This window comes from Choloepus didactylus, chromosome 20, assembly GCF_015220235.1.
Source record: "Choloepus didactylus isolate mChoDid1 chromosome 20, mChoDid1.pri, whole genome shotgun sequence".
Lineage (NCBI taxonomy): Eukaryota > Metazoa > Chordata > Mammalia > Pilosa > Megalonychidae > Choloepus > Choloepus didactylus.
The window spans coordinates 44,913,233-44,936,635 of NC_051326.1; the positions used below are offsets into that span (position 1 = coordinate 44,913,233).

The 23,403-nt window shown below is 36.6% G+C and overlaps 1 protein-coding gene across 2 annotated transcripts in view; it reads right to left on the reverse strand.

Annotated features, from left to right (window-relative positions):
- Positions 1–23,403, reverse strand: part of DLGAP2 (DLG associated protein 2) — a 666,966-nt gene that overhangs the window by 587,687 nt on the left and 55,876 nt on the right. The window contains exon 2 of one of the 2 annotated variants that reach the window (XM_037813209.1): positions 530–678. The exons of the other annotated variant lie outside the window; for it this stretch is intronic. Coding sequence (XP_037669137.1) covers positions 530–587 — 58 coding nt within the window. The 5' untranslated portion in view covers positions 588–678. The remainder of the gene's footprint in view (positions 1–529; positions 679–23,403) is intronic. 2 annotated transcript variants of the gene reach the window in all.

Here is a 23,403-nt window from a genome sequence, read left to right on the forward strand (position 1 = left end):
GCATACTAAACTCTGGAAAACTATATGCTAAGTGACACATCTCAGAAAACTTGGACTCTGAGACAAGTTTTTGATATCATAGACCAAATATATTCCCTCCAAAATTCTGGAAATAAACAATTTCCTTTAAAAAATCACATTAATTATCCATGGCATCTTTTCCTCACAATGTTTAACTACGACAGTCACTTTAAACAATTAAAGAAGACACTTGAAAATATAAAATAGTAATTTGATTTCAAAGATGGAACAAGAACCAAAATAAATAATATACTCAAATTTATGATAGCTTCGAAACTTAAGGACCTCAAAATTTTGTTTTTTTTTAAATATCATATATCTCTTTTAAAATCATACAAAACCCTTAAAGATGTAAAATGACAAGATCTGCTTTCTTACCTCAAAACATATATAAGAAATAGCATTACCTCTTTAGAAATAAATTGTTAATATCAATATTTAAATGTATGTGTTCTTAGCCTCTTAGAAATAACAAAAAGGAGAACAAAATTTATAGAAAGCACTGTACCTTTAAACAGGGTCAGTCCATGTAAGTTTCCTTTGATTTTAGTCAGTTTCAGTTCCATCTGTCAGGCCCAACCTTCTATACATGTCCTTTGGAAAATTGAAAGTAAGGGTTCCACTTATAGAGCTCACAGGCTGCCACTAAAGTGATCCCTAAAGTGATTAATACACAAGAAAATAAACTTTACAGTTGTCAATGTGAATGAAATCATGAACAGAAACTTTAAGGGGTTTGTATGATTTTTGAACCACTGGTATCAACATGGCTTTTTCTTACATTGTAAAGTTTACAAATGACAATATTACTTTTAATAACACTACATAGATAAATATAAAACAGCAGCATTAGTCTATGGGTTTAAATAAAATAAAAATGAAGTCACTTCTATAGAAAGCCAATTACATAAATGCTATTGTCTAAAAGTCATTAAAGAGAGTAATCTCTATAAATGTCAGGATTATGTTTATAAAGCCACTCATATACACCCCCTGAAATGTATATTTGTTAATTTAATTAATAACCCCCAAATATTCAGGATATAGTGATACTCATCAAGTGCAAATCAAGTAAAAAGTAAAAGTTGGCATTCTCAAACATAAGTAAATAGAACATCTTGATAAATATTGTATTTTAAGGTAAATAAAAAAGTACATGTATATATACATACACATGCATTATATTTGCATATATATATATATGATGTGATATCTGCTTCTTGTGCAGTGTAATGCAGCATAATAGTCAATTTTTTATATCACCTTATATTTTTAAATTCAAAAAATTAAGTGTTAGCCTCAAAATAATTATATCACTTATTTTAAATGGCAACTGTGGACTGACCAAATATAGTTTAAGTTGCACAGGCTTTATACAAACAACCGTAAATACACTGCAGCACCGTTTATTAGAAACAACAACACAACACACACACACAAGCTGAATGTGTGGGTCTGAATCATAGCTCTGTCCCTTCACAGCTATATAAACTTGGAGAACAATTTAATTTCTTTTGTACCCAAGTCCTTATCTTCAAAATTGGAATCTACCTCCTGTGTAGTTTCAGAAATTGTTTAAGGCAAATTATGTGGATAACAGTGTTTAATGCACAGAGGATGCCAAGAAAACCAAAAGAGCCAGAACTTATAAGGCACCTAATACAGTGCCTGAAATATACTATAGGCTCAATAAACGTTAGATCCCTCATCTCCTCATCGATTTTATACAAATATGAAATTGTGTTTTTAAAAAAATGTTTAAATTAGGAAGTGCCATGTACATATTGATAACTGATATTTTCTATTATGTTGCCTTGTGTTATTTATATAAAGAACCTATAACTTAGCACATTTGCCAAAGACGAAACTCAACTTAGAATAGTACCAAGACAATTACAGTGTTTTGACCCTGGTCTACTAGCTAAGATATATAATAAAACCTGAAAAGCTCTTCAAGAATCCCATATAATTTAGTCTAAAACTAAGATTGGTTTACATTACCTGAGTTTGGGAATACATGGGAATGCAAACCTTGGACCTAAGAGGATAAGGAAAAACTTGAGAAATTTGGTTTCTAATTATCATTCTACCATACCCTTAAAAATAGCATTTAATTTTGCCAAAGGAATGTAAACTCCATGAGGAGAGGAACTTTAACTGTCTTATATATCGCTCTACTGTAGTAGCTAGAATAGTACTTATTAAATGATCAAACGGACAAACCTCTGACCCTCATTTGTCTCAAATGTAAAATAAGAATATGTCATCTACCTCATCTGGTATAAATGAAGATAAAATGCAATAATTATGTGAAAGCATCTAGCAATAGGTACTAATGTTTGTTTCTCATTGGCTCCTCATGGCCTAAACCATTCACGTGTAAACACAGGAATATCTTATTCTTGCTGAAACCCATAATTCAAAAGCCCAGAAAAGACAAAGGGATATGCCAAGGCATATCAGAATTCATTTGATTAACCGAATACCACCAAATCCGTGAGACAATCCTTACTGAATGTGCCAGCTGTGACATGTAGTGTTTTGCTCATATTGAAACTTGGAGAGAAGGAGTAGGAAAGTGGGAAGGGAGGGAGTAGGATAAAGAATGGAAGACTTAAGTATTAACTTGGGTAATGATGATAAACTAAATAACTAACCAACTTGTGACTTGGGGTAAATCATTTAATCTTTCTGAGATTCAATTTCCTTATTATTAAAATGGAAATAAGGAGACTACGTGTACATACCCCTCATGGTTTTTTACAAATGTAAATGAAATTAGATGTAAGCAAACAACACCAATAAGGGGGGCACTTATTAGTATTAATTAAGAGCACCAAACTAGAACCCAAGGACCCCAGATTTCAGAGAACTTGGGCCAATATTTTCTAATGAAGAGTTTGTACTAGATGTGCTTTGGAATTTGACACGCCTATCTTTCAATACTGGCTCTGTCATTTACTAGCTATGTTACCCTGGGCAAGTCAGTTAAGTGCCTTAAGCCTTGGTTTTCATTAATTATATAAAAAAATAATAATACCACCTTTACCATTGAATCCATATAAGGATCAACGTGAGGCTATGATGCAAATGTGCAGCTCAGTTTTTGGCACAATGGAGTAAGAAAAATACATAGCATTCTGCATGACCTGGGGTAATGCTCAATAACCGTTAGCTCCATCCCTCTTCTTTCTCTCCTTGCTAAGGTCTCTTTCAGTTTTTGCATGCTATGATCATCTTCTAAAGAGCTGCTTTTGTTCTCTGCTTATTGAAGCAGTGCCAAGGGGAGAAGGAGAATCTGTACTGAAGTTCCCAATTTCAGGTTAATTAAAAATTGTTACTTGCAGAAATTTGGTAAAACTGGCTCCAAGTGTTCCCAGCCAGCAAAGGGAAGGTCTAGAAAAGGGTCAGCCCATTTGATTAATTCAACAAAGAAAGAAGTTGTTCACTGACATTCTCCTGCTAGATGCTGCCCTTCCAAGTACAGACTCCAAAGGCCAATCCTTCACACATACACAGCCCGCCTCCACTTTAAAAATAGTGCTTGACTATTTTAAGAACATTACTCATTGAATGGAAGCAATAGAGTAGTCAGAGATACAGATGGGAGAAAAGAAACAGTAGCTGTAAAAATGTACTGGCCCATGTGAGCTTCTAAAACTAGGACTACAGGGTTCCATTTAGATAAAGCTTTCCCCAATTACCCTCCCATCAATATGTGGTCAAAGGGATATAGCAGCATAAGGAATTGGGTGGCTAAGTTTACATCTATGACATGTCTCCTTCATGCTTTTATCAAAATCTCCTTTTAGCCTTTCACCATCTTCTGCTCTTTCCTTCCTCCAGTTCTGGTATACAGGTCCTTTCTCATTATTCCTCTCCATGTATTCATCTACTAATTATTCATTCATTCATTCATTCAGTATCTTATTCATTCATTCAATAAATATTTGTGGAGCATCTATTCTGAAAGTCCAAGGTACTAGGACAAGCACACAAGGCTTTCTGTTCTCAGATAGCTCACAACTTACAGCAGGAATTAAGGAACTAAGAAGACAATTCCAAAGCAGGGAGAAGAATGGAGTGACAAAGCTATCTATGGGAACAGCTCAGTGGTAAGAGAGTCGGGAAAGACCTCTGAGAAGGCCATGCTTCAGTGAGTTTTCAAGAACTTGAAGTTCTCTGCCATAAGAAGGGTATTTCAGAAAGGGAAAAAGAGCAAGTATGTGTTATATAGACAGAAGAAAAGGCAAGGCATAATTAAGAAATTGCAAGTAATTGTCTCTTCTTGTAGTTGAGGCAATATGTGGGAAAGCAGCAGAAGTTATAGAGATGGCAAGTATAAGAGATGAATGGACCAACACACTTCTGTTTGTATTGTCTGTACGTGAAGCCAGTGAAGACACATAAGCATGAATAAGAAGGGAAGGGCCATGACTTCAAGTACAGTACAATTGTGTATGCAATATAAGAATATAAATGCAGGCCTATCCATAGCATTTTCCTCTCCCATCACACACTAAGGAGAATTTTGTTCAGTCTTTGCCTTCCCCATATATGCAAAACTAGAGGATTATGTCTTACCCAATAGGGTCTTTTTGTGTTGATGGCAGTCATGACTAGATAGTGGCTAGAGTCTGGGTTTTCATGACCAGTAGGCGAGGTGCAGTCTACAGATACATTTTACGTGGCTACCAAAGTATTTAAGTCAGGTATTTCAGAATTTATATCATAATCACATTCTTCTCTCCAAGAATCAAAAGTCCCAGTAACACCCGCTCTCTATTCCCTCAAGACAACAATGGCTCAAAATTTAAACCTGGCATGCAGAATCAGACCAGCTACAATAGCTATCAATTTATCTTACTCTCTGCCCACTTTTTTTCATATGTATCAACTGTCTGAACCCCCAAAGAGGGGCTTATTTGAACTAGTAGAGGATTTGGATACAGAAAAAAAAAGCCGAGGAAGAAGAGGAAAAAGATAATCAGGAAGAGAAGGAGAAAGAAAAAGGAAACAGAGAAAGAGAAAGGAAGGAAGGAAGGTGTGCCAGTTTGGATGTATTACGTCCCCCAAAATGCCATGTTCTTTGATGAAATCTTGTGGGGGCAGACATATTAGTGTTGATTAGGTTAGAACCTTTTGATTGAGTGTTTCCATGGAGATGAGACCACCCAACTCTGAGTGACACCTTTGATTAGGGTGTGGCCTCTTGACTGAATGTTTCCATGGAGGTGTGGTCCCGCCCATCCGCATGGGCCTTGATTAGTTCACTGGAGTCTTATAAAAGAGCTCACAAACAGAAGGACCATGGAGCTGCAGCTAAGAGACAAATTTTGGAGACAGCCATTGAAAGTAGACTTTTGCTAGTTCAGAATTTGCCTGGGAGAAACTAAGAGAATACCCCCAGATGCCTAGAGAGAGACATCCTGGGAGAAAGCCATTTTGAAACGCAACCTCTCAGCAAGCACATGTGAGCCACATGCCTTCCCATCTAACAGAGGTTTTCCGGACACCATTGGCCTTCCTTCGGTGAAGGTGTACTTGTGTTGATGCCTTAATTTGGACATTTCCATGACCTTCAGACTGTAACTTTGTAACCAAATAAACTCCCTTTATAAAAGTCAATCCATTTGTGGTATTTTGCATAATGGCAGCATTAGCAAACTGGAACAGAATGGTAGAGGAGACTGGATAAAGAGCTAAGTAAAGCTGTTAAGGATGACTTGGTAAATTAGAAGTAGAGGAGAGAGTGTTTGGGAAAGATACAATGTTTATGAGAGACAGAAAGTGAGAGAATAAGGTAGAACTTAAAAAGTTATAAGACTTATTCTGTGGACCAAGGATAGAATCCTCTACTGGCATCTTTGGGAGCTGGAAACTTCAGTAAAGGCTTACTTTGCTTTTCAATTAAAGTTTTCATTGCTGCATTGTTAATTCTTTGAAGACAAAATCATGCTTAGTCTGGCTTCTGGGAAAGAGCAAGGCACTGTGGCTTTTTGTGGGTTACACTGTCTGGTGTACACATGTGACTATAGAGCAGAAAGAGTAGGGGAAATGTTGACCAAGTACAATGGGCATCTGTGGGGGAGGGATGCTATTTTCAGCCATGGAAATCAAGAATGGTATAATGAAGAAGCTAAATAGGAATGAGTGTTGAAGGACAGAGAATATCTGAGCATGCAGAAATGGAAAGTGAAAGCATTCTTTGAAAAAGAATCATGACAAATATGGAAAAATGATAAATATTTTGTACTACAGAGTGAGAGAAGGAGAAATAGACAATTTAGAAAATATATGTTGAGTCCTGTGGTCTGAAGTTGAAATGTCTTGAATTTCCAGTCGAGAAGTCACTTAGCAGGCAGATTGGAAAACAAGTAGAGGCACTGAGGCTGGAGACACATATTAAAGACACCTATCTTGAGCTAATAGTTAAAACCATGAGAGTAAATGAGATCACAAAGGAGAAAAAAACAAAAAGAAAGTAAGAGGGCTAGAAAATATCCTTGGGAAACATCTCCAACTAGGAGGCAATGAAGATGAGAAGAAACAGAAATATAGGGGGAAAAAAAAATGCACTGTCACAAATACTAGTTTTAATAAGGATGGATGGTCACCAAAAATCAAAGGGGGTGAAACTGAGGAAAAGCCTTTGAAATGATTGACTGGAACATCACAGATGACAAAGAAGAGGCAAGTCCAATGAAGTGATAATGTCCAAGTCAGCCACTAACTCCAGGAAGCTTAGTGTAGACACTATAGTGGAAGAGCATGGTGAGGCAGTGAAGTACCCAGAAGCAGTTCAGGATCCCACTCCTCACATGGCTCCCTACTTCTTAGGTGCACCTTTCTACATTTCTTCCGCGTCCTACCTAAAGGAACCAGTAGTCTCCATGCTCTCAGAATTTCTTGACTGTTGTGTTGCCTGTCTTTACACTGTAAGTTAAAGAGAGGTACTGCAACCCTGCCTCAGAGCCAATTTTGCTCCTGGGATGTATACAGTTGCTTTTGTCTGTAGCTGTCGATTCCTCAGTTGCCAATGAAAAGTCGCTTTTGTGCAAGAATAGGTCCCAACACCAAGGAGATAAAATATTCATAACTAAGATCTTTCATTGGTGTGTTGGAGCTAGCTCATACTGGCTGGAGATTGGCTTGAGACAGCTGATTTTAAAGTTCTCAGGAATTTTATAAACTGGGTGTTAAACCCAGTCATTATTAAATATTAGATTTTATAAACTCACAACTAAATAAATTATATCAAAAACAAAGCTAATAAATATTAAAAAATAATCACTACCCAATTTTTTTTTACTATATTTTACTAATACCTACACTCTTGAGTTTATGTATACCAATTCTGTCCACATGATGGAAATACTATATCATGATGTGCCTATGTGCATTTCTTTCTAACTTCATGTTCAGTGATGTCATATTATTGGCTTGAAATCAACCATGGTAGGAGCATTTACACCACAGAAATTGGAAAACTCTACAAATCAGAGCTTTTCCCTTCATAGAGACACTTGTTTACCAGCATAAAACTGGCTTTCATACACATTGGAAGTCTTTGTGTAGATCTTTGAATAACAGGGAATTTAGATGATGCTTAAGAGAGATTTTTGAATTTAAAAATAATTTATAACATGCGATTTTTTTACAACTTGGAAAATTAATGCCTGACCATTCTTTCCATTGTCCACAACATTGAGACCAGCATGAGGTTTCAGATATGCCAAAAAAAAAAGAACCATCATGCCTTGCCAAGTAGTACTATAACTAGGTGATACTTTCCTCTTCACTTACTTCATATTGCTAAGCAATACAATGGCCAGATTTGGTAGGAACTGGTGGTTGCCTAGCAACCTGCCTACACTGCATTTCAAATCTGCTACCTTAAATATCCTTCTGCAATAGAAGCTTTTTTGGAAAGTTCCATTGAACATATTTAGAACGAATTTCCTAAATTCAATTGTTGCTAAATGACAACATTGGGATGCCGGTGAGCTTGGTAAGAGATCCAAATAGCAGTGACCCTCACACAACTTTCTATTCTGAGAAACAGCCTTTGAGATGATTCTGCTACTCACAATTACAACGCCCCCACACCATTTCACCTCGGCAGGAAGCCATTTGACTTGCCAGAGAGGCAAAGAAAGCATGCTGGAAACAGCTCCCTCTGTAAAGATGGAGTGGAGTCAAAATAAGAAATTGTTTGGGCCTGAAGTGAAGATAATTCATTCATTCATGAATACATTCATATATTCAAGAAATACTTGATGGAAAGTTAGTATGTGCTAGAGATTTTGCTAGGTAGAGACCTATGGTGGTTTTATTCTTCTACCTGCTAAAACAAATAGCAGCAAGGTGATGCTTTCTCCTAGAAGACTGTGGTGTTCTGAGGCTGGCTGCTGGTGATACTTGGGGTTCCATGGCTTTTCTGAAACATGTCGATGTTCTCTCTATTGTCCCAGCTTCTAGATTCTCATGGCTTCTTTTCCTGTATCTGATTTCCTTTGCTTACAAGGATTTCAGCCATATTAGATTAAGGCCCACCCTCATTCAGTTTGGGCACACCTAAACCAAAAATTCTTCAAAGGTCCTATTTACAAATGGGTTCACACCTGTTTTCATTTCCGGCTGCTAAATCAAATACATGTGATGGGCTGGCTTGCACAATGAGAATTTATTGGCTCATGGTTTTGACCTAGGAGAAGCCCAAAATCAAGGCATCATCAAGGTGATGCTTTTTCCCAATAGACCATGGCATTCTGGTCTAACCGCTGGAAATCCTTGGTCCTTCGCCTTTCTGTCACATGGCAATGCACATGGAGACATCTGTTTTTTTCTTCTGGGTTCTGACTTCAGCTTCTGGTTGTTCCTTTTGGCTTTTTTCTCTCTGTCTTTTACTCTACTTACAAAGCACTCCAGTAATCCAGATGAAAGCCCAACCTGAGCCATGTGGGCCATACCTTAACTGAACTAATAGCTTGAAGAAATGTTATTTGCAATGGGTCCATACACACAGGAATGTTTAAGACCATATTTTTCACTCCAAACCACCACACACGCACAGGATCAGGGGTTGGAACTTGATCATGCATTTTGTGAGGAACATGATTCAATCCCCAACTGTCCTCTCTTTTGATCTCCAAAAGAAACGTTCTTCCCACATGCAAAATGTATTCATTCTATCACAAATTCCAAAACCTTAAATCATTTCAGGGAACAATACTAAATAAAAAGTCTCATCGAAGTCAGTAATGGGTATGGTCCCTCCTGGGGCAAAATTCCTCTCCATCTATGGATTTGTGAAACTTAGAACACAAGATACCTGCTTCTAATATACAATGGTGGGATAGAAATAGGATAAATGTTCCTATTCCAGGATAAACTGTTAGAAAAATAGAGGTCATGGGTCCAAAACAAGTGTGCAACCCATCAAGGCAAACTCCATTAGATCTGAAGATGTGAGAGCCATTGCTTGATTCTTTGTCCTCCGGGCCTGATGGAGCAGCAGCCCCACGCCTTCCAAGCACTTGTGCAGTGGCTATGCTCCCCCAGAATACTGGGGTGCAGGCCTCACTTTTTCTGAGCATTGGAATGGCAGCCATGCTCTCCCCAAGCACCAGGGCACAGAACCCAACATCACTGAATATTGGGGTGGTGGTAGTTTCTCTGAACAATGGGGTTCAAGGCCTGTCCCTTATAAACCCCAGGGCCTGCCCTTCTAGGCACAGAGATGGACCTGTCCTTTCCACACAGGTGGGTGGGCCCACTCTTCTGCCCTGAGAGCTCTTCCATCTAGACCTCGATTTCCATTGTTCTGCCCTTGAACTCATTCTTCCTTCAAATCATCTCTTCTCTGTCCCTTTCAGGCACTGCTTCTGTTTATACAAACTTTGCAAAAACCTTGGCTTTGCATACAGTTCTAGGGGTCCCAAACTATCAGACAACAGAACTTCCCACAGATCCTTTCTGGATAACAGCATTTCTAACCCTGACTTCCTCTGAAATGGCTACTGGATCCATATTCAGCCACACTCTCTTTAGCAAAGGGTCGTTTAAACCCTCACATGGAGCCCTGTCCTCTGGGGACTCACTTCCCACAAGCTCAGAGAAGTCCCTGTTAGAGCAACTTCTAGTCCTAGTTTCAGAGCACTATCTGGATAGGATAAGAATTTTTCAGACTTTGAATTTCTGGTTTCTTTGTGCTTAAGAATTCAGTTCTAATAGTGCCCCTTTTCTCTTGCATTTTACTGTAAGCTGCAGGGAGAAACCAGGCTGCGCCTTCCACACTTAGCTTGAAAATCCCCTCAGCTAAATGTCCAAGTTCATTGGTTTCAAGTGCTGCCTTCCATCAAGTATCAGAACACAATCTTACAAGTTCTCTACCACCTCATAACAAGGATCACCTTTCCTCTGGTTTCCAATAACACATTCATCATTTCCTTCTAAGGCCTAATTGAAAATACTTTTAGCATCCATATTTCTACCAACACTGTCTTCAAAGCAATCTAGGCTCGTTTTTAATCAAGCACCTCACAATTGTTCCAGCCGCTACCCATTCCCAATTCCAAAGCTGTTTCCACATTTTTAGTTATTTTAATAGCAGCACTCCACTTTCTGGTACCAAAAACTCTTTTAGTTTCCCAACTGCTAAAACAAGTAGCATTCAATGGGTCTGCTTAAACAATAGGAATTTATTGGTTCATGATTTTGAGCTACGAGAAGTCCAAAATCGAGATGACGGCAAGGAGATGCTATCTCCTAGAAGACTGTGGCTTTCTGGGTCTGGCTTCTGGTGATCTTTCAGGTTCCTTGGCTTTTCCATCATATGGCATGTGCCAGTTTGGATATTTTATGTCCCCCAGAAAAAGCCATGATCTTTTAATCCAATCTCATGGGATACTGGGATTGGGTTGTTTCCATGGAGATGTGACCCACCCAACTGTGAGTGACACCTTTGGTTAGGGTGTGACCTCTGACTGAATGTTTCCATGGAGGTGTGGCCCCACCCATTCAGTGTGGGCCTTGATTAGTTCACTGGAGCCCTATAAAAGCTCAAACAGAAGGAGCTCACTGCCAGCTGCAGCTGAGAGATACATTTTGAAGAGGCTGTTGGAAGCTGACACAGACATTTTGGAGAATGCAATTTGAAACACAACCTGGGAGCAAGCAGATGCCAGCCACTTGTCTTCCCAGCTAGCAGAGGTTTTCTGGACACCACTGGCCATCCTCCAGTGAAGGTACCCTACTGTAGATGCCTTACCTTGGACACTTTATGGCCTTAAGACTGTAACTGTGTAACGAAATAAACCCCCTTTATAAAAGCCAATCCATTTCCAGTATTTTGCATTCCGGCAGCATTAGCAAACCACAACATGGCATAACCTCTTCCTTCTCTTCCGGCTTCTAGTTTCTCGTGGTTTCTTTTTCGGTGTCCTTTTATTTTCTTTATGAGAACTTCAGCCATGAAGGTCCACCTTCATTCAGTTTGAGCACACATTAACTAACAACATCTTCAAAAGTCCTATTTACAAATGGGATGACACCCACAGGATCAGGGGTTGGGAGCTGCATATGCTTTTTATTTTGATTCCCAACTGTCGTGAACATAACAGATACAGCTAGTCTTTGCTCTCATATGAAACAAACATCAAATAATCACACAAATACTCATAAAAGAATATTGATGATAAGTGCTACAAACACATATAGGATTAGATAAGAGTAAATACCAAGGGTAGTCAACCTAGTAGGAGGACATAGCAAGTCTACTCTGAAGAAGTTAAATTTAAACTGGGGTGGAGTTATTAAGTTAAACAGGGGTGAGGGATGAGGACGGGTTCTTGTGCTCTAGGCAAGTGACATGTGAGGGACAAAAGTTCTGAGTGGGTGAAGACCTTGGGAGACTTGGGATGGAAGAGGTCTATGTGACTTAAATATGGAGAGCATGAGATGAAGTTGCTAAAACTGATGCAGGTCATACAGGCCGTGCGAGAAATCTGAATTGTATCCAAAGAATAATGAGAAGCCATTGAGAGTTTAAACTGAGGAATGGCATGGTCTTGTGGCTGGATAAGACTATTTCATTATAAAGATGACTTAGAAGAAAACTCAGTTGGTTTTGTCTGTCTCCTTACTGCTTTAAATTAGTGCTTTTGATCATTTGGGGAGGTTGGCAAAATGTAATTAAAATGCTTTCTACCCCTCCCCTCATATCAATATAAACATTGGTGTTCTGTAAAAAACAATAACCAAAACATATATATGTACATATTTATATATGCACATTCTGAACCATTAAGAAAAGGGAAATAAGTTTCCTGAGGCTAATAACATGAACTCTTTTTTAATGGGTGATGGAGATTGTTCCTGATTTCCCTATAGGGATATTTTGAGATGGAAAAAAAACCCTGATTGATGACAAACTATGACATCCATCTGGAGCTGTGTCAGGGGACTTGATAAGAAGTTAGGGCTGGGGAAAGAAAAATGACTGGAAAAGAAATCACCATAAAAGTTTAACTCAAAATCTTGATGAGATGAGATGTATTCCTCCAAAACAGAAAAGAAATGCCATTGAAAAGTGTTCAGTTGCATAAAAGGGCAACTTTGTTGAACTCAGATTGTCAGAATAGACATGAAGATCCCAAATGTCACTCAACACACACTTGAAAACTAGCCTAAGATGAAACTTAAATGGCAATCACTCAGTCTTTCAGCAGTGAAATCACCTTGGCCTGTAGAATAGCATTATACATACATGGCCCTAAAAGCCTATTTAATCCTGCAGGGAAAAAAAATAAAAAGATCATGATTTTCTGTGGTAAGAGCTATTCAAATCTTTAGTCAGCTTTCATGTAATGTTTAATTTCAGAATTCCCAGTAGTCTTCTTCAATGAAATATAAACTGTCACGGAACTTTTTTTTTTTTTAAATGAGAAAGAGAGTAGTAGTCTACATATCAGACTGAGTGCATAGAAATGCATTTGTGCATCTGAAGATTTATTCTAAACACCAGCCAATTTGTGAATGGCTCCACTCTTTTATAAAAGGCAAATTGATCCAGCCCTAAGATGAAAGCATAAACATTAAGGGCAATTCAAAATCAACTGAAACACCAGTGCTCTTTGAAAGAATCCATTGGCAATAGAAGAATCAAGTTGTGTATGCTCCTAATAGTCATACAGATTAATTAAGCCTATTTAAAGGTATAGCATGTTATAGTCCAGCTTTAATTGCCCCTGTTTAAATGCTGGCAGGGCAGAAAAGGAGGAGGGTTAGCTTCTCTTTCAATAGACATCTGTTTATTTAGCTTACCTGAAATAAGAAACAAATACTCTAACGGTTTGGGGGGAGGGGGCTTTTCTCCTTAGAAGTATTATGAAATGAAGCAAACTGATAGAAAACTAATAATGGGGGAAAGATTTATTTTCCAAGGGAAAGGAATAAAATTAAATGCCGTAATAAGATATTTTGATTAGTTAGAAACAGTAAGAAGGATAGAATAGCACAATTCTTGTTTACTGGGGATCCTTTCAGGATATGTAACAAAATAAACATAAAAAGAAAACATATATTGAGGGAGCAAAATGAAAGCTGGAATTCAAACTTACAAAGCACAACTCAAAGATTAACCAAACTTTCTTCTAAAAGGTGCTTCCTATCTAAGAGGCAGAATTGAAAGACCTGGCAGAGATGAATCTCCAGCTGTAAAGCGGATGTGGAATAATCCCTATTTCCCAGGGAAGGTGACTGACCAAGGGAACCTCAATTAAGTGGTGCCCAGGGGGCAGGAACTAGAACTTTGGTCTGGTGCATTCCGACAGAGTTCACTTCTACTGTGTCACATTCTGTCTCCTAGACAAACACCCTCTCTTCACTGTTGCCAAGACAGTATGATACTTATTTATTGATTTTCTTATGTGAAATGACCATCAGATTCAAAAGTTAAATAACGAAGATGAAGCATTAGAATTCAAGGTACGACTGTCCTTTAAACTGAATGTTTCCAAATGATAGTATCAATGGATGATATTAATTACTCTTGATTCACCAAGTTTGAAAAACAATGTATTATTGTTCATTTAAAAAAGAAAGGAAATCACAATCACAAAAGAAAACAAATTGATTCACTATCTACAAAAATTCCAGCAGACATTTACATTTATACAAGTTTAGGGGCAACTTCAAACGTAGAAAAACACTGCATATTTACACCAATATCAAAAGAGAGGCTTCATTAGGCTACTTTGAAGACTGCATCAAATGTAATGTATGGGGTAATTTTAAATGTTTATAAAGTCACTCAGGCAACATATAAAATGCACAGCAAGGCAAATGACAGTACTATTAGGTCCAAATAGACTATTTTCTGACTGTGGGACCTAGTTTCAGAGCAACCAAGACCAGACAAAGAGAGAGGATGACAACTGCTCCCCAAAACTATCTATCAAAATATTCTTTTATTTGCATGTCCCCCTATTGTAACTGATCAAAATAGTAGCATGACTCACTTCTAAAGTGAATTATTTGCACATAAAGAATTTTCCCTATTCAAAGATAACACAAAGAAAATTAATCAGAACAAAACTAAAGGACTCAAGTAAATTTTTTATTTCTTCTTATTTCTTTCCTTTTCTGCTTGCTTCTTTCTCTCCTTCATTTTCCCCTTCTTTACTGCTTTTTTCTTTTTAAAAAATTAGTTTTTGAAAATAGAACACAGAAAATTAATTTAAAAAAAAAAGGATCACTGCTAATATAGAGCTAGCTATGTAAAAGGAGAAGATAGAGGTATTTATATATAGTCTATTGGAATTGAACATATTTTTTCATGCCCTTAATATTTTTCCCCAAGGAAAGTCCTATACATATTTATCAACACATTACTAGACAGACTTTTGTCATTGAAATGGGACCTGCAAAACATTATACCATGTTTCTTAGAAATTATGATTGCAAATGTGTGCCACTAAGCAGAGCTAATGATGTTAAAATAATGTTAATGGTCTGGCAAAACAAGAAGTGCCTAATTTTGATGGATTGGTCCTCATTATATTCACATGCCAATGTCTAAGAAAAGTTAAAATCAAAGATATTGTCTTGTGACTTTCACTTAATGTTTGATAATTTCACTCTAAGGCAAAAGGAAATAAAAACAGGTTAATGAACTCAGTGAGAACCATACACATCAATTTTTATATCATGTTCTGGTGGTTTGGAGATAGGTACCCCAGAAAAACATGTTCTTAAACTTAATCCATTCCTGTGTGTATGAAAACCCTCTGTAACTAGACCTTTTGAAGAGGTGTGGCCCATCTCAATCAGGATAGGTCTTAATCCTCTTACTAGAGTCCTTTGTAAGCAGAATGAAATTCAGATCAGAGAGAATGCCCGAGGGAGCAGCTGAAACTGAAAATCAACAGAACCAGGAAGAAAGGCAGGGGACAGGCGAGGCCACCATGGGCATTGGTCGTGAGCCAGAGGCCTCCAGGACCGAGGATCGCAGGCAGCCAGCCCCAGAATGCCAGTCTTTGGGAAGATAGGATAGCCTGGATGATGCCCTGATTTGAACTTCTCCCAGCCTCAAAACCAGAAGCCAATAAATTCCCATTGTTTATACCAACCCATTGCATGGTATTTGCTTGCACAGTCAAGGAAACTGAAACATGTCATTATGGGTTCCATTAGTGGGAGAAGAGGATTTGTATGATCCACACAACTGATAGGATTTCAATTCTATATACCAAGGAGAAAGTGTAAACTGTAAAATGCTTTATATGAATTACATCAATGACTATGAGGGGGCATGCGATATGTTATTTAGAAGCCTGAGTAAACTGTTTTTATAACTGTTGAGATAGACAAGTTTTGATTTAGGGATAGTCAATGCCCAAAGATTAATTTTTCCTTCTGAAAAACTATAATAGACATGTGATTTAAGACTGAGTAATGTCTGCCAAGACTATGAAGAATCAACTACTCTGCCTGACATCATCACTTCAGTATGAAACCTGAGCAGATCATTTTCCCTGAAGAAATGAAGTGGATCTTATGCAAAGACACTCTCAAAGCAGGAAAAGGAAGTATTTTCTTAAATGCAGTGCTATTGAAATCAAACCATTTTCCTTCTTTTGAGATAAGTTTAAGAAAGTAAAAGAGGTAAAATTCATTTTAATTTTCTTTCCAGTGATTTGACTTTTTAATGAGTGTCATAGACATTATAAAGGAAAATGGTTTAGGGGGCAACATTCTATACTTTCACAAATATGCTAATATGCTTCCATTGTAGTTTCAAAAGGCAAATGGAATGCACGATAAATGGCAGTTTTGTGGAAGAACTCAGCCAACTTTTTTTGGACAGAGCTGCTAAGAGGCAAAAGTGTGATTTAGGTTTAGCCTGACTGGTTTTGGATGTGTCTGTTAACTTAGGTATTTTGGAAGGAAGTTGGCTATAAGTAAGTACTTTTAAGATAGCAAAGATACAAAGAGTTAGAGAGCATATCTCTCTCCCACATCTTCCAATCTGACAGTCCTTCCAGGCTCATTTCATAAAGCTCTCTTCCCCATTATAATGCTTTTCCTGGAAGGAGTTAATGTCTATCCACTCACCTCTTAAATCTTTCATTTGATTCATTCTTAACATGCTCATTGCTTTAAATCTTCAAACTATAGTTTCAGGGACAAATGCATAAATATATGGTTTCTATTTCATTAGAACTAAATAATAGAATACAATAAAAATCACTGTCATTCATAACTTCTGAGTCTATTTTAACCCATTTGAATCATTAACATTGTTTCATCAAGGTAAGCTGTTTAATTAAACTCAGCCTTCTAAGTACTTGGCAAAAGAATGATATGTTCTAGCAATATATCAAAACATATTTATGTTAAATCTACTATTCACATAATAAAAAGACTAAAGGAAAACTGGAAACTTAAAAAAAAAGATTATGTTAGTAGCAACAATATACAGAGCATTCTTACAAAATAATAATAAAATGACTAATGTGCCTATAGAAAAGTGGATAAATGTCCACAAATAAAATTTACATAAATAGCCAGTCAATATTTGAATACAAGTTGTGACTCTCTAGGAACCAAATGCAAATTAAAATAAGATAGAATTGTTGCCTTTTAATTTGACAAATATTAAAATGAGCTATATGCTAGTAAGTATTCTACTCAGAAACTTCTTATGGAAATATAAAGTAATTCAAAGAATCAGAAAAATAATTTGCCTTTATACACCATGATCCTTAACATTTGGTCTTATGATTGTATTTCTAATAGCTAATCCTGTAAAATAACCAGAAATGAAGTCAAAGATTTGTGTTCAAAAGATGTGTTAAATAGCAATATTAATAGTAGTTGTTGTTTTTTGTTTAACCTGGAAAACCTAAATGTTCAATGATGGGGACATAGTTGAATAAATAAAAATCTACTCATAATGAGCTATAACCCAGTCATTACCTATGACGATTTGAAAAAAGAAAAAAAGAAATATAAAAATGCTAACAACATGGTGTTAAGTGAAGCAGAGTGCAAAATCAAATATACTACATAATATCAATTGTATGTGTATGCCTGTATGTGTATTTTAAGCACATGCATTCAAACATGTAAAAGAGAACCAGAAAGAATTACATCAGAATGATAATGATTATCTCAGAAAGTAGTATTCCTTTTTTCATGGTTTTCAAATACTGATCTGATTTTTCTGAACCTAACGTCTATGATATCGCTCCCATTTCTCATAAAAAATTATATTCATTAATTTTTATTTTCTTTCTCCAACATCAGGGTTGGTTGCAAACTGAACTGTGTGCCAATCTTGTTCAGAAGGTCAGTGAGCGCATGGAAGTACCCAAAGGCCACCTTTCTCTCCTCTGATTTTCAAGAAGCCACAGGCAGGTTAACTGGAAGAGTGAACAAACCACCAGTCGATCCCTAGCACAAAGGGAATTTTAACCATAAATTACAAATTCTCCACAGCCTTATGTTCTAGAAGAAGAGAACATTTTTCAGCCTAGGTTTCAACTCTCCTTAACCTTAAAAGCTCCATGGATCTCACCCTTATCTGGGAATACATAAAGCAGCTCCTGTTGGAGCTGCTCCAGTGCTCCTGCTAACTATATCACTTTGCTTCTAATGAGTTGATTAGAAACATGGGAGTTTTGCTCAGTTCACCTGAAAGTATTACGCCCAAAGCTAGTTATGTAAATAGGAGTTAAATTGGGATTTCAGTGTGACCAAGCTTGTTAATTATTACAGAAGAGATAGCATAATTAAATTGTTATTGGAGAGGGGAGAAATGCAAGCTGATTATGGAGGGCAATGCTACAATGAAGGAACTCTGGTAAAAACTGGATTTGGAGTCAGAGGTTACAAATCCATATAGTGGCTCTATCCATAGCTAGTTTTATGACAAAGCAGTTTTCCTATCCCTAAAATGGGGATAACATCTACATCACAAAACATTTCATGAATGACATCTGTTACTCAGTAAGAATTAAAAAGAAAGTAGCTGACAGCAGACAAAAACAATAAATGTAACCTTACTCATTTTCTGAGACTGGTATCACTTAGCCAAAATGGATCTTAGTAAAAGTTAAGTAATGAGGGATAGGCAGTAACTTCTAGCTATGGCAAATGGTAGGTAACCAATATTTCCAAAAGAAGAAAGAGAAAATCTATCAATATGAAGGCATGAGAGAATTTTTGAAGAAGTCAGACATTTGGAGAGAAGGTGAGCCCATCTTTGTACCTTGGGGAATTGACCAATTTTCATTGGAACACAAAGAGAAAATGAGAAGAAGACACTGCTGAGTCAACCAAACATTGAGCAAAAGAAACTACAAACAACTATGTACTCTAGGTACCATTTACATAAAGTTCAAAACTGGATGCATATAGTTGATGGAAACAGAAATAAACATAGCAGCAATCTTTAGGGGATAGTGACTGGGGAGTTCCTGGAGTTCTACTTCTTGATTTGTGTGATAATGAGATGGGTGTGTTCACTTAGTGAAAATACATATTATCAAAGTTAGGATACGTGCACTCTTCTGTAAGTACGTTTTACTTGAAAAGTTCAACTTGGAAATAGAAAAGAGAAAAATGAAAAACATACTCTAGGAAAATGTATATTTCTTCATAACAGGTTACTTCACCAAACTACTGTGGGCTGTCAGAGGAAATGCTTTTCTAACACGCTATTCAGACATCTGACTGGAACCTCCCATTTCCTCTGGCAATCACGGTAGTGTCAGATAAATCATCTGAAAGAAGCATGCAAGAGAGACACTTTGCTAAATTTCAAATAACACTGTGACCCACAAAAAAGGCTCTTCGGACAGTTTCTGTGTTTACAGTAAAAAGAAAAGAAATGCAGAAGTGGAGAATACTAAAATTATTTGGACATTTTTTCCGAATTTGTGAGGGTGGGATGGGGGGAAAGATACCAAATAGAAAGGGGGTCTATTTTCCATAACTTCTGGTATTGGCCATAAGGATAAAAACAGAAAAGGCAAGACTTCTTTATGTTAATGGATCAGATTTGCTTACATGACAACATCTATTCAAAGTAATACATAGACTTGGGTGAAACAGTTGAGAGCCTAGAAAGAATAAAGCTCACTGTAATCTTTACTAATCTTTACAGCCTTAATTCTTTCTACATTTCCTTATAGTATTCTTTCTGAAACATAATTCTACTTAACGTTACAAGATCACCTCCCTAGCCTCACCTTTCCTTAGCTGCTACATTGTTCATACAACAAACATGTAATTAGTCCTACTTGATGCTAATCACTTTGCTACAACTGGAAATACAAAGCTAAATCCTGCACAACTTTGTCTCCAAGGTGCTCTCAATGGCAATTCAGTAGAGCTGAACATTTTATAGGTTTGTGCACACAGTACTATGGAAGTAGAAAGGGGGCTAACTAATAGTTTGGTAGCTTGGGGAAGTCTTGGAAGATCAAAATGTGAGAGGGACATACATAGAAATGCAATCTGACTAGAATACAGGGTACATATGACAAAATGGCAGTAAAGGAGAAAGGTGAGACTCTGAAACTTCCCAGATGCCACACTAAGGAATTACTACTTTACTCTTGGGTAAAAGGGGGAATTATGTCCAAATATTAATGACATTTAATTTGAAGGTGCTTGCTGAAGTCAACTGCATACTTAGATTTTTTTTTCCAAATCCTTAACCATAATTGTAATATCAGCTCAGTAAATATCCCTTTTATTGCTTTTGGGAAAGAAATTAGGAAAGACACACAAAAAAATGAGTTTGATAACAATATGGAAAGGAAAGAATTGGAGTTGCAAAATATAAGATAAAAATTCTAATCCAGAGATGTAGGAGAACACTGGAGGTGAGAGAAAACGTCTCGTCATGTAACATAGAAACATCTATTGAGGAGGGCCATAATGTATTGTAGTTTTCATCTTAATTTATAGAACCTTTTTGTCTTTTCGGATACCTTTATATCTGTGTTTTCATTTTGTCTGTATAATAACTTTGTATAGAGAACAGTGGCAGAAAATAAATGCTATTTTCCCTGATTTACAAATGCATTGACATGCAGAGTGGTAGTTTGCCTAAAATCAAACAGCTATGTAATAAGAGAAGTGGGTCAATAAAGTCTCACTTTCTTGATTCCCAGGAGCTCCTGCCATTAGTTCATGCAGACTGGATGAGCACCTGTAAGTTCAGCTACAAATCAAACCTCAGGAAATCAAATCTCTACTCCTAAGTATTTCCCCTTTTCTCTGGGAAAATCTCCATTAGAAACGCGACGAACAATTTGGAAAGGAAGTACACATGACCTTAGTTAGTTCTTTGGGCCCCTAGATGTTATTTTCCTACCAATCAGCACCATCTTTGTTACTTATTCAGCATCTTAACTTTTATGCATATTTCTCTGACTTTGTGGGAAGGTTCATATTTTCCAATTTTCTATCTCCCTAATCTCCCTACCCATATTTTTCCCCATGCTTTGACATTTCATGACTCCAACCACACAGACATTAAAATTTAAGGTTCCTTATTGCCATGGTTTAAGAAATTTCAATGGCCAAGAGAATGCCATTATGCATTGTATACTTAAATGGGTGTACTTCATCTTCAAACTCTTTTATACTAGGATTTCTAAAAAAAAAGCATGCTATAATATTTTCCCTTTTCAGTTCTTAGAAGCAGAAATGCCATGTTTCATCTTCTTATAGCACTTTTATAAGATACATTCTTCTATACTAGCTCAGATCATTCATAAATATCTATTTCTAGGTCATAAGTGAATCCCAGCTTTCCTTTTGATCTCTTTTTATATACGTATACTTTGTCTAGTCACTTTCACATTAATTTCTAGGTTCAAGGGATATACTAAGCCCACTTGCTGATTGTTTATTGGATTTAAAATTATAAGCTATGTTCTGCCCAGGACTCAATGCTTATGTTTTATACTTTTTCTTCACAAAGGAAAAAAAAAAAAGGACACTTTGTATAGCCCTTTGATTTACTGTTGAAATACCTTATAATAAGCTAATGCATTTGAAATATATGTATCAATCTCCCAGAACTTCAGAGATCTTCAGATACTCAAATAAAAAACAAAAGCTATTGTTCCAAAATTTTGGAAAGCTATTATGAGAAGATTCCAAGGACTATTGTCTAAATTGTGATGTCTTGTAAAAGAAATGATATGTATGACTAGAATATAGAAATTTCTAAATCCCCTACGATACACAAAATACTTTGGAATATATGTGTACAAATCATTTTAAAAATAAATTAAAATAAGCTACTTATTTGCAAATTCTTCTATGTATAATTTTATAGCATGCTGACCAATTATAAACCTAATATGAGCTCATTTTGAAATTTTAGGTAATAGTTTTTTTCAAGTATCAGAAAACAAACAAAAAATCTAAAATCCAAACAGGCACATCAGTATTTCATATTATTATTTATCCTTTATTTTGTATATACAGCCTTGAATCACATATTTTTCCATTATCTTTATGCCTTAAGTATTTTACTCATGTCATTAAATATTCTTCAGAAATATGGACTGAATTGCCCAGCGTACCATGTTGGGGTATATAATTCACATTAATACTCCTATATTTTAAGTATTAATATTGTTTCAAAAATTTTGCTAATATAAACAAATATCTGCCCATATTTTTGATTATATCCACAGGAAAAAATATTTTAGAATTGGGAAAAGTACCTTAGTACCATCTCTTAAAAAAGGTTACAACCACTCAGATTCCCATTACTCATGTAAGAAAGATCCCATTTGATCACACTATTACCAATAATTTGTACTGCCCTTTTTTTTCTTTTTCTAAATAATACAGATTTTCTTATAAATATCAGCATACTTTGAATAACAAATTTGTGAGCTCTCATTTATGTGTTCATGTAAGAAATTTTCCATAAAATGTAAAAGAAACTAAGTCTGACTGAATTTCTTTAGGCCAAATTCAGTTTTGTTAGGTAATTAGATTGTGGGATTTATAAGAAATTACTTTATTAAAAAATAATAAGTGTACTCAACTTTCAAGGCCCAATTAAAATGAACACACCTTGCCTTAGTCACAATTAAGCACTCCCTCATTTAGAAACTATAAAATTTAGAAATTATCTCATTTAGAAATGTTAACATCATGTCTATAATGAAGCTCATCTGACTACCTCCAATAGATGAATGTCATCTTATAGGCAATAACCACTTCTCAATCATTTCTATCCCTAGAACACAGCAGAATACTTAACTAATCAATAAAGACTGGTTGCATGAAATTCACAAAACATTTTCTGACATACCTTTAAGTGGAAAAGATACGGAATTTAAAGAAGAAAAAGACTAGCCTTCTAATTATTGTTGAAGCACTAGGTCAGGGTCCAAACAAGAAAACTACAGTACATATTTCAAAGATGGTATTTAATATAGGGAATTGGTTATAGAGATGACAGAGGGCCGAGCAGAACAAAATAGGAACACTAAGTCAACACTGATAACTTCAGAAGTCAGCTCCCAGCCCTAGGACTGAGAGAACCTAAAGGGACTTGATAAGCGTTGTAAGAACTAGAAATTCAGAGAAGGGGCGAGAAGGGGCTAGTGGACGTGGACGAGGACCCCTGAGCAGAGCTGAGGGTGGTGCCTCGGACGGGCATGAAGAGGCTGGTTTTGGGAGTTGTGAAAGAAGCTAGAAGTTGAGCCCAACTGCTGGTGGGTGAATCGACACTATGGAGTCAACACTGACAGGAACAGGAAGCAAACAGGAAGGAGCATGAGCTTTTGCCCTTTCTTCTGCCTTCCAGTTCCACGTTGGCAACCCCTATCGGCAAAA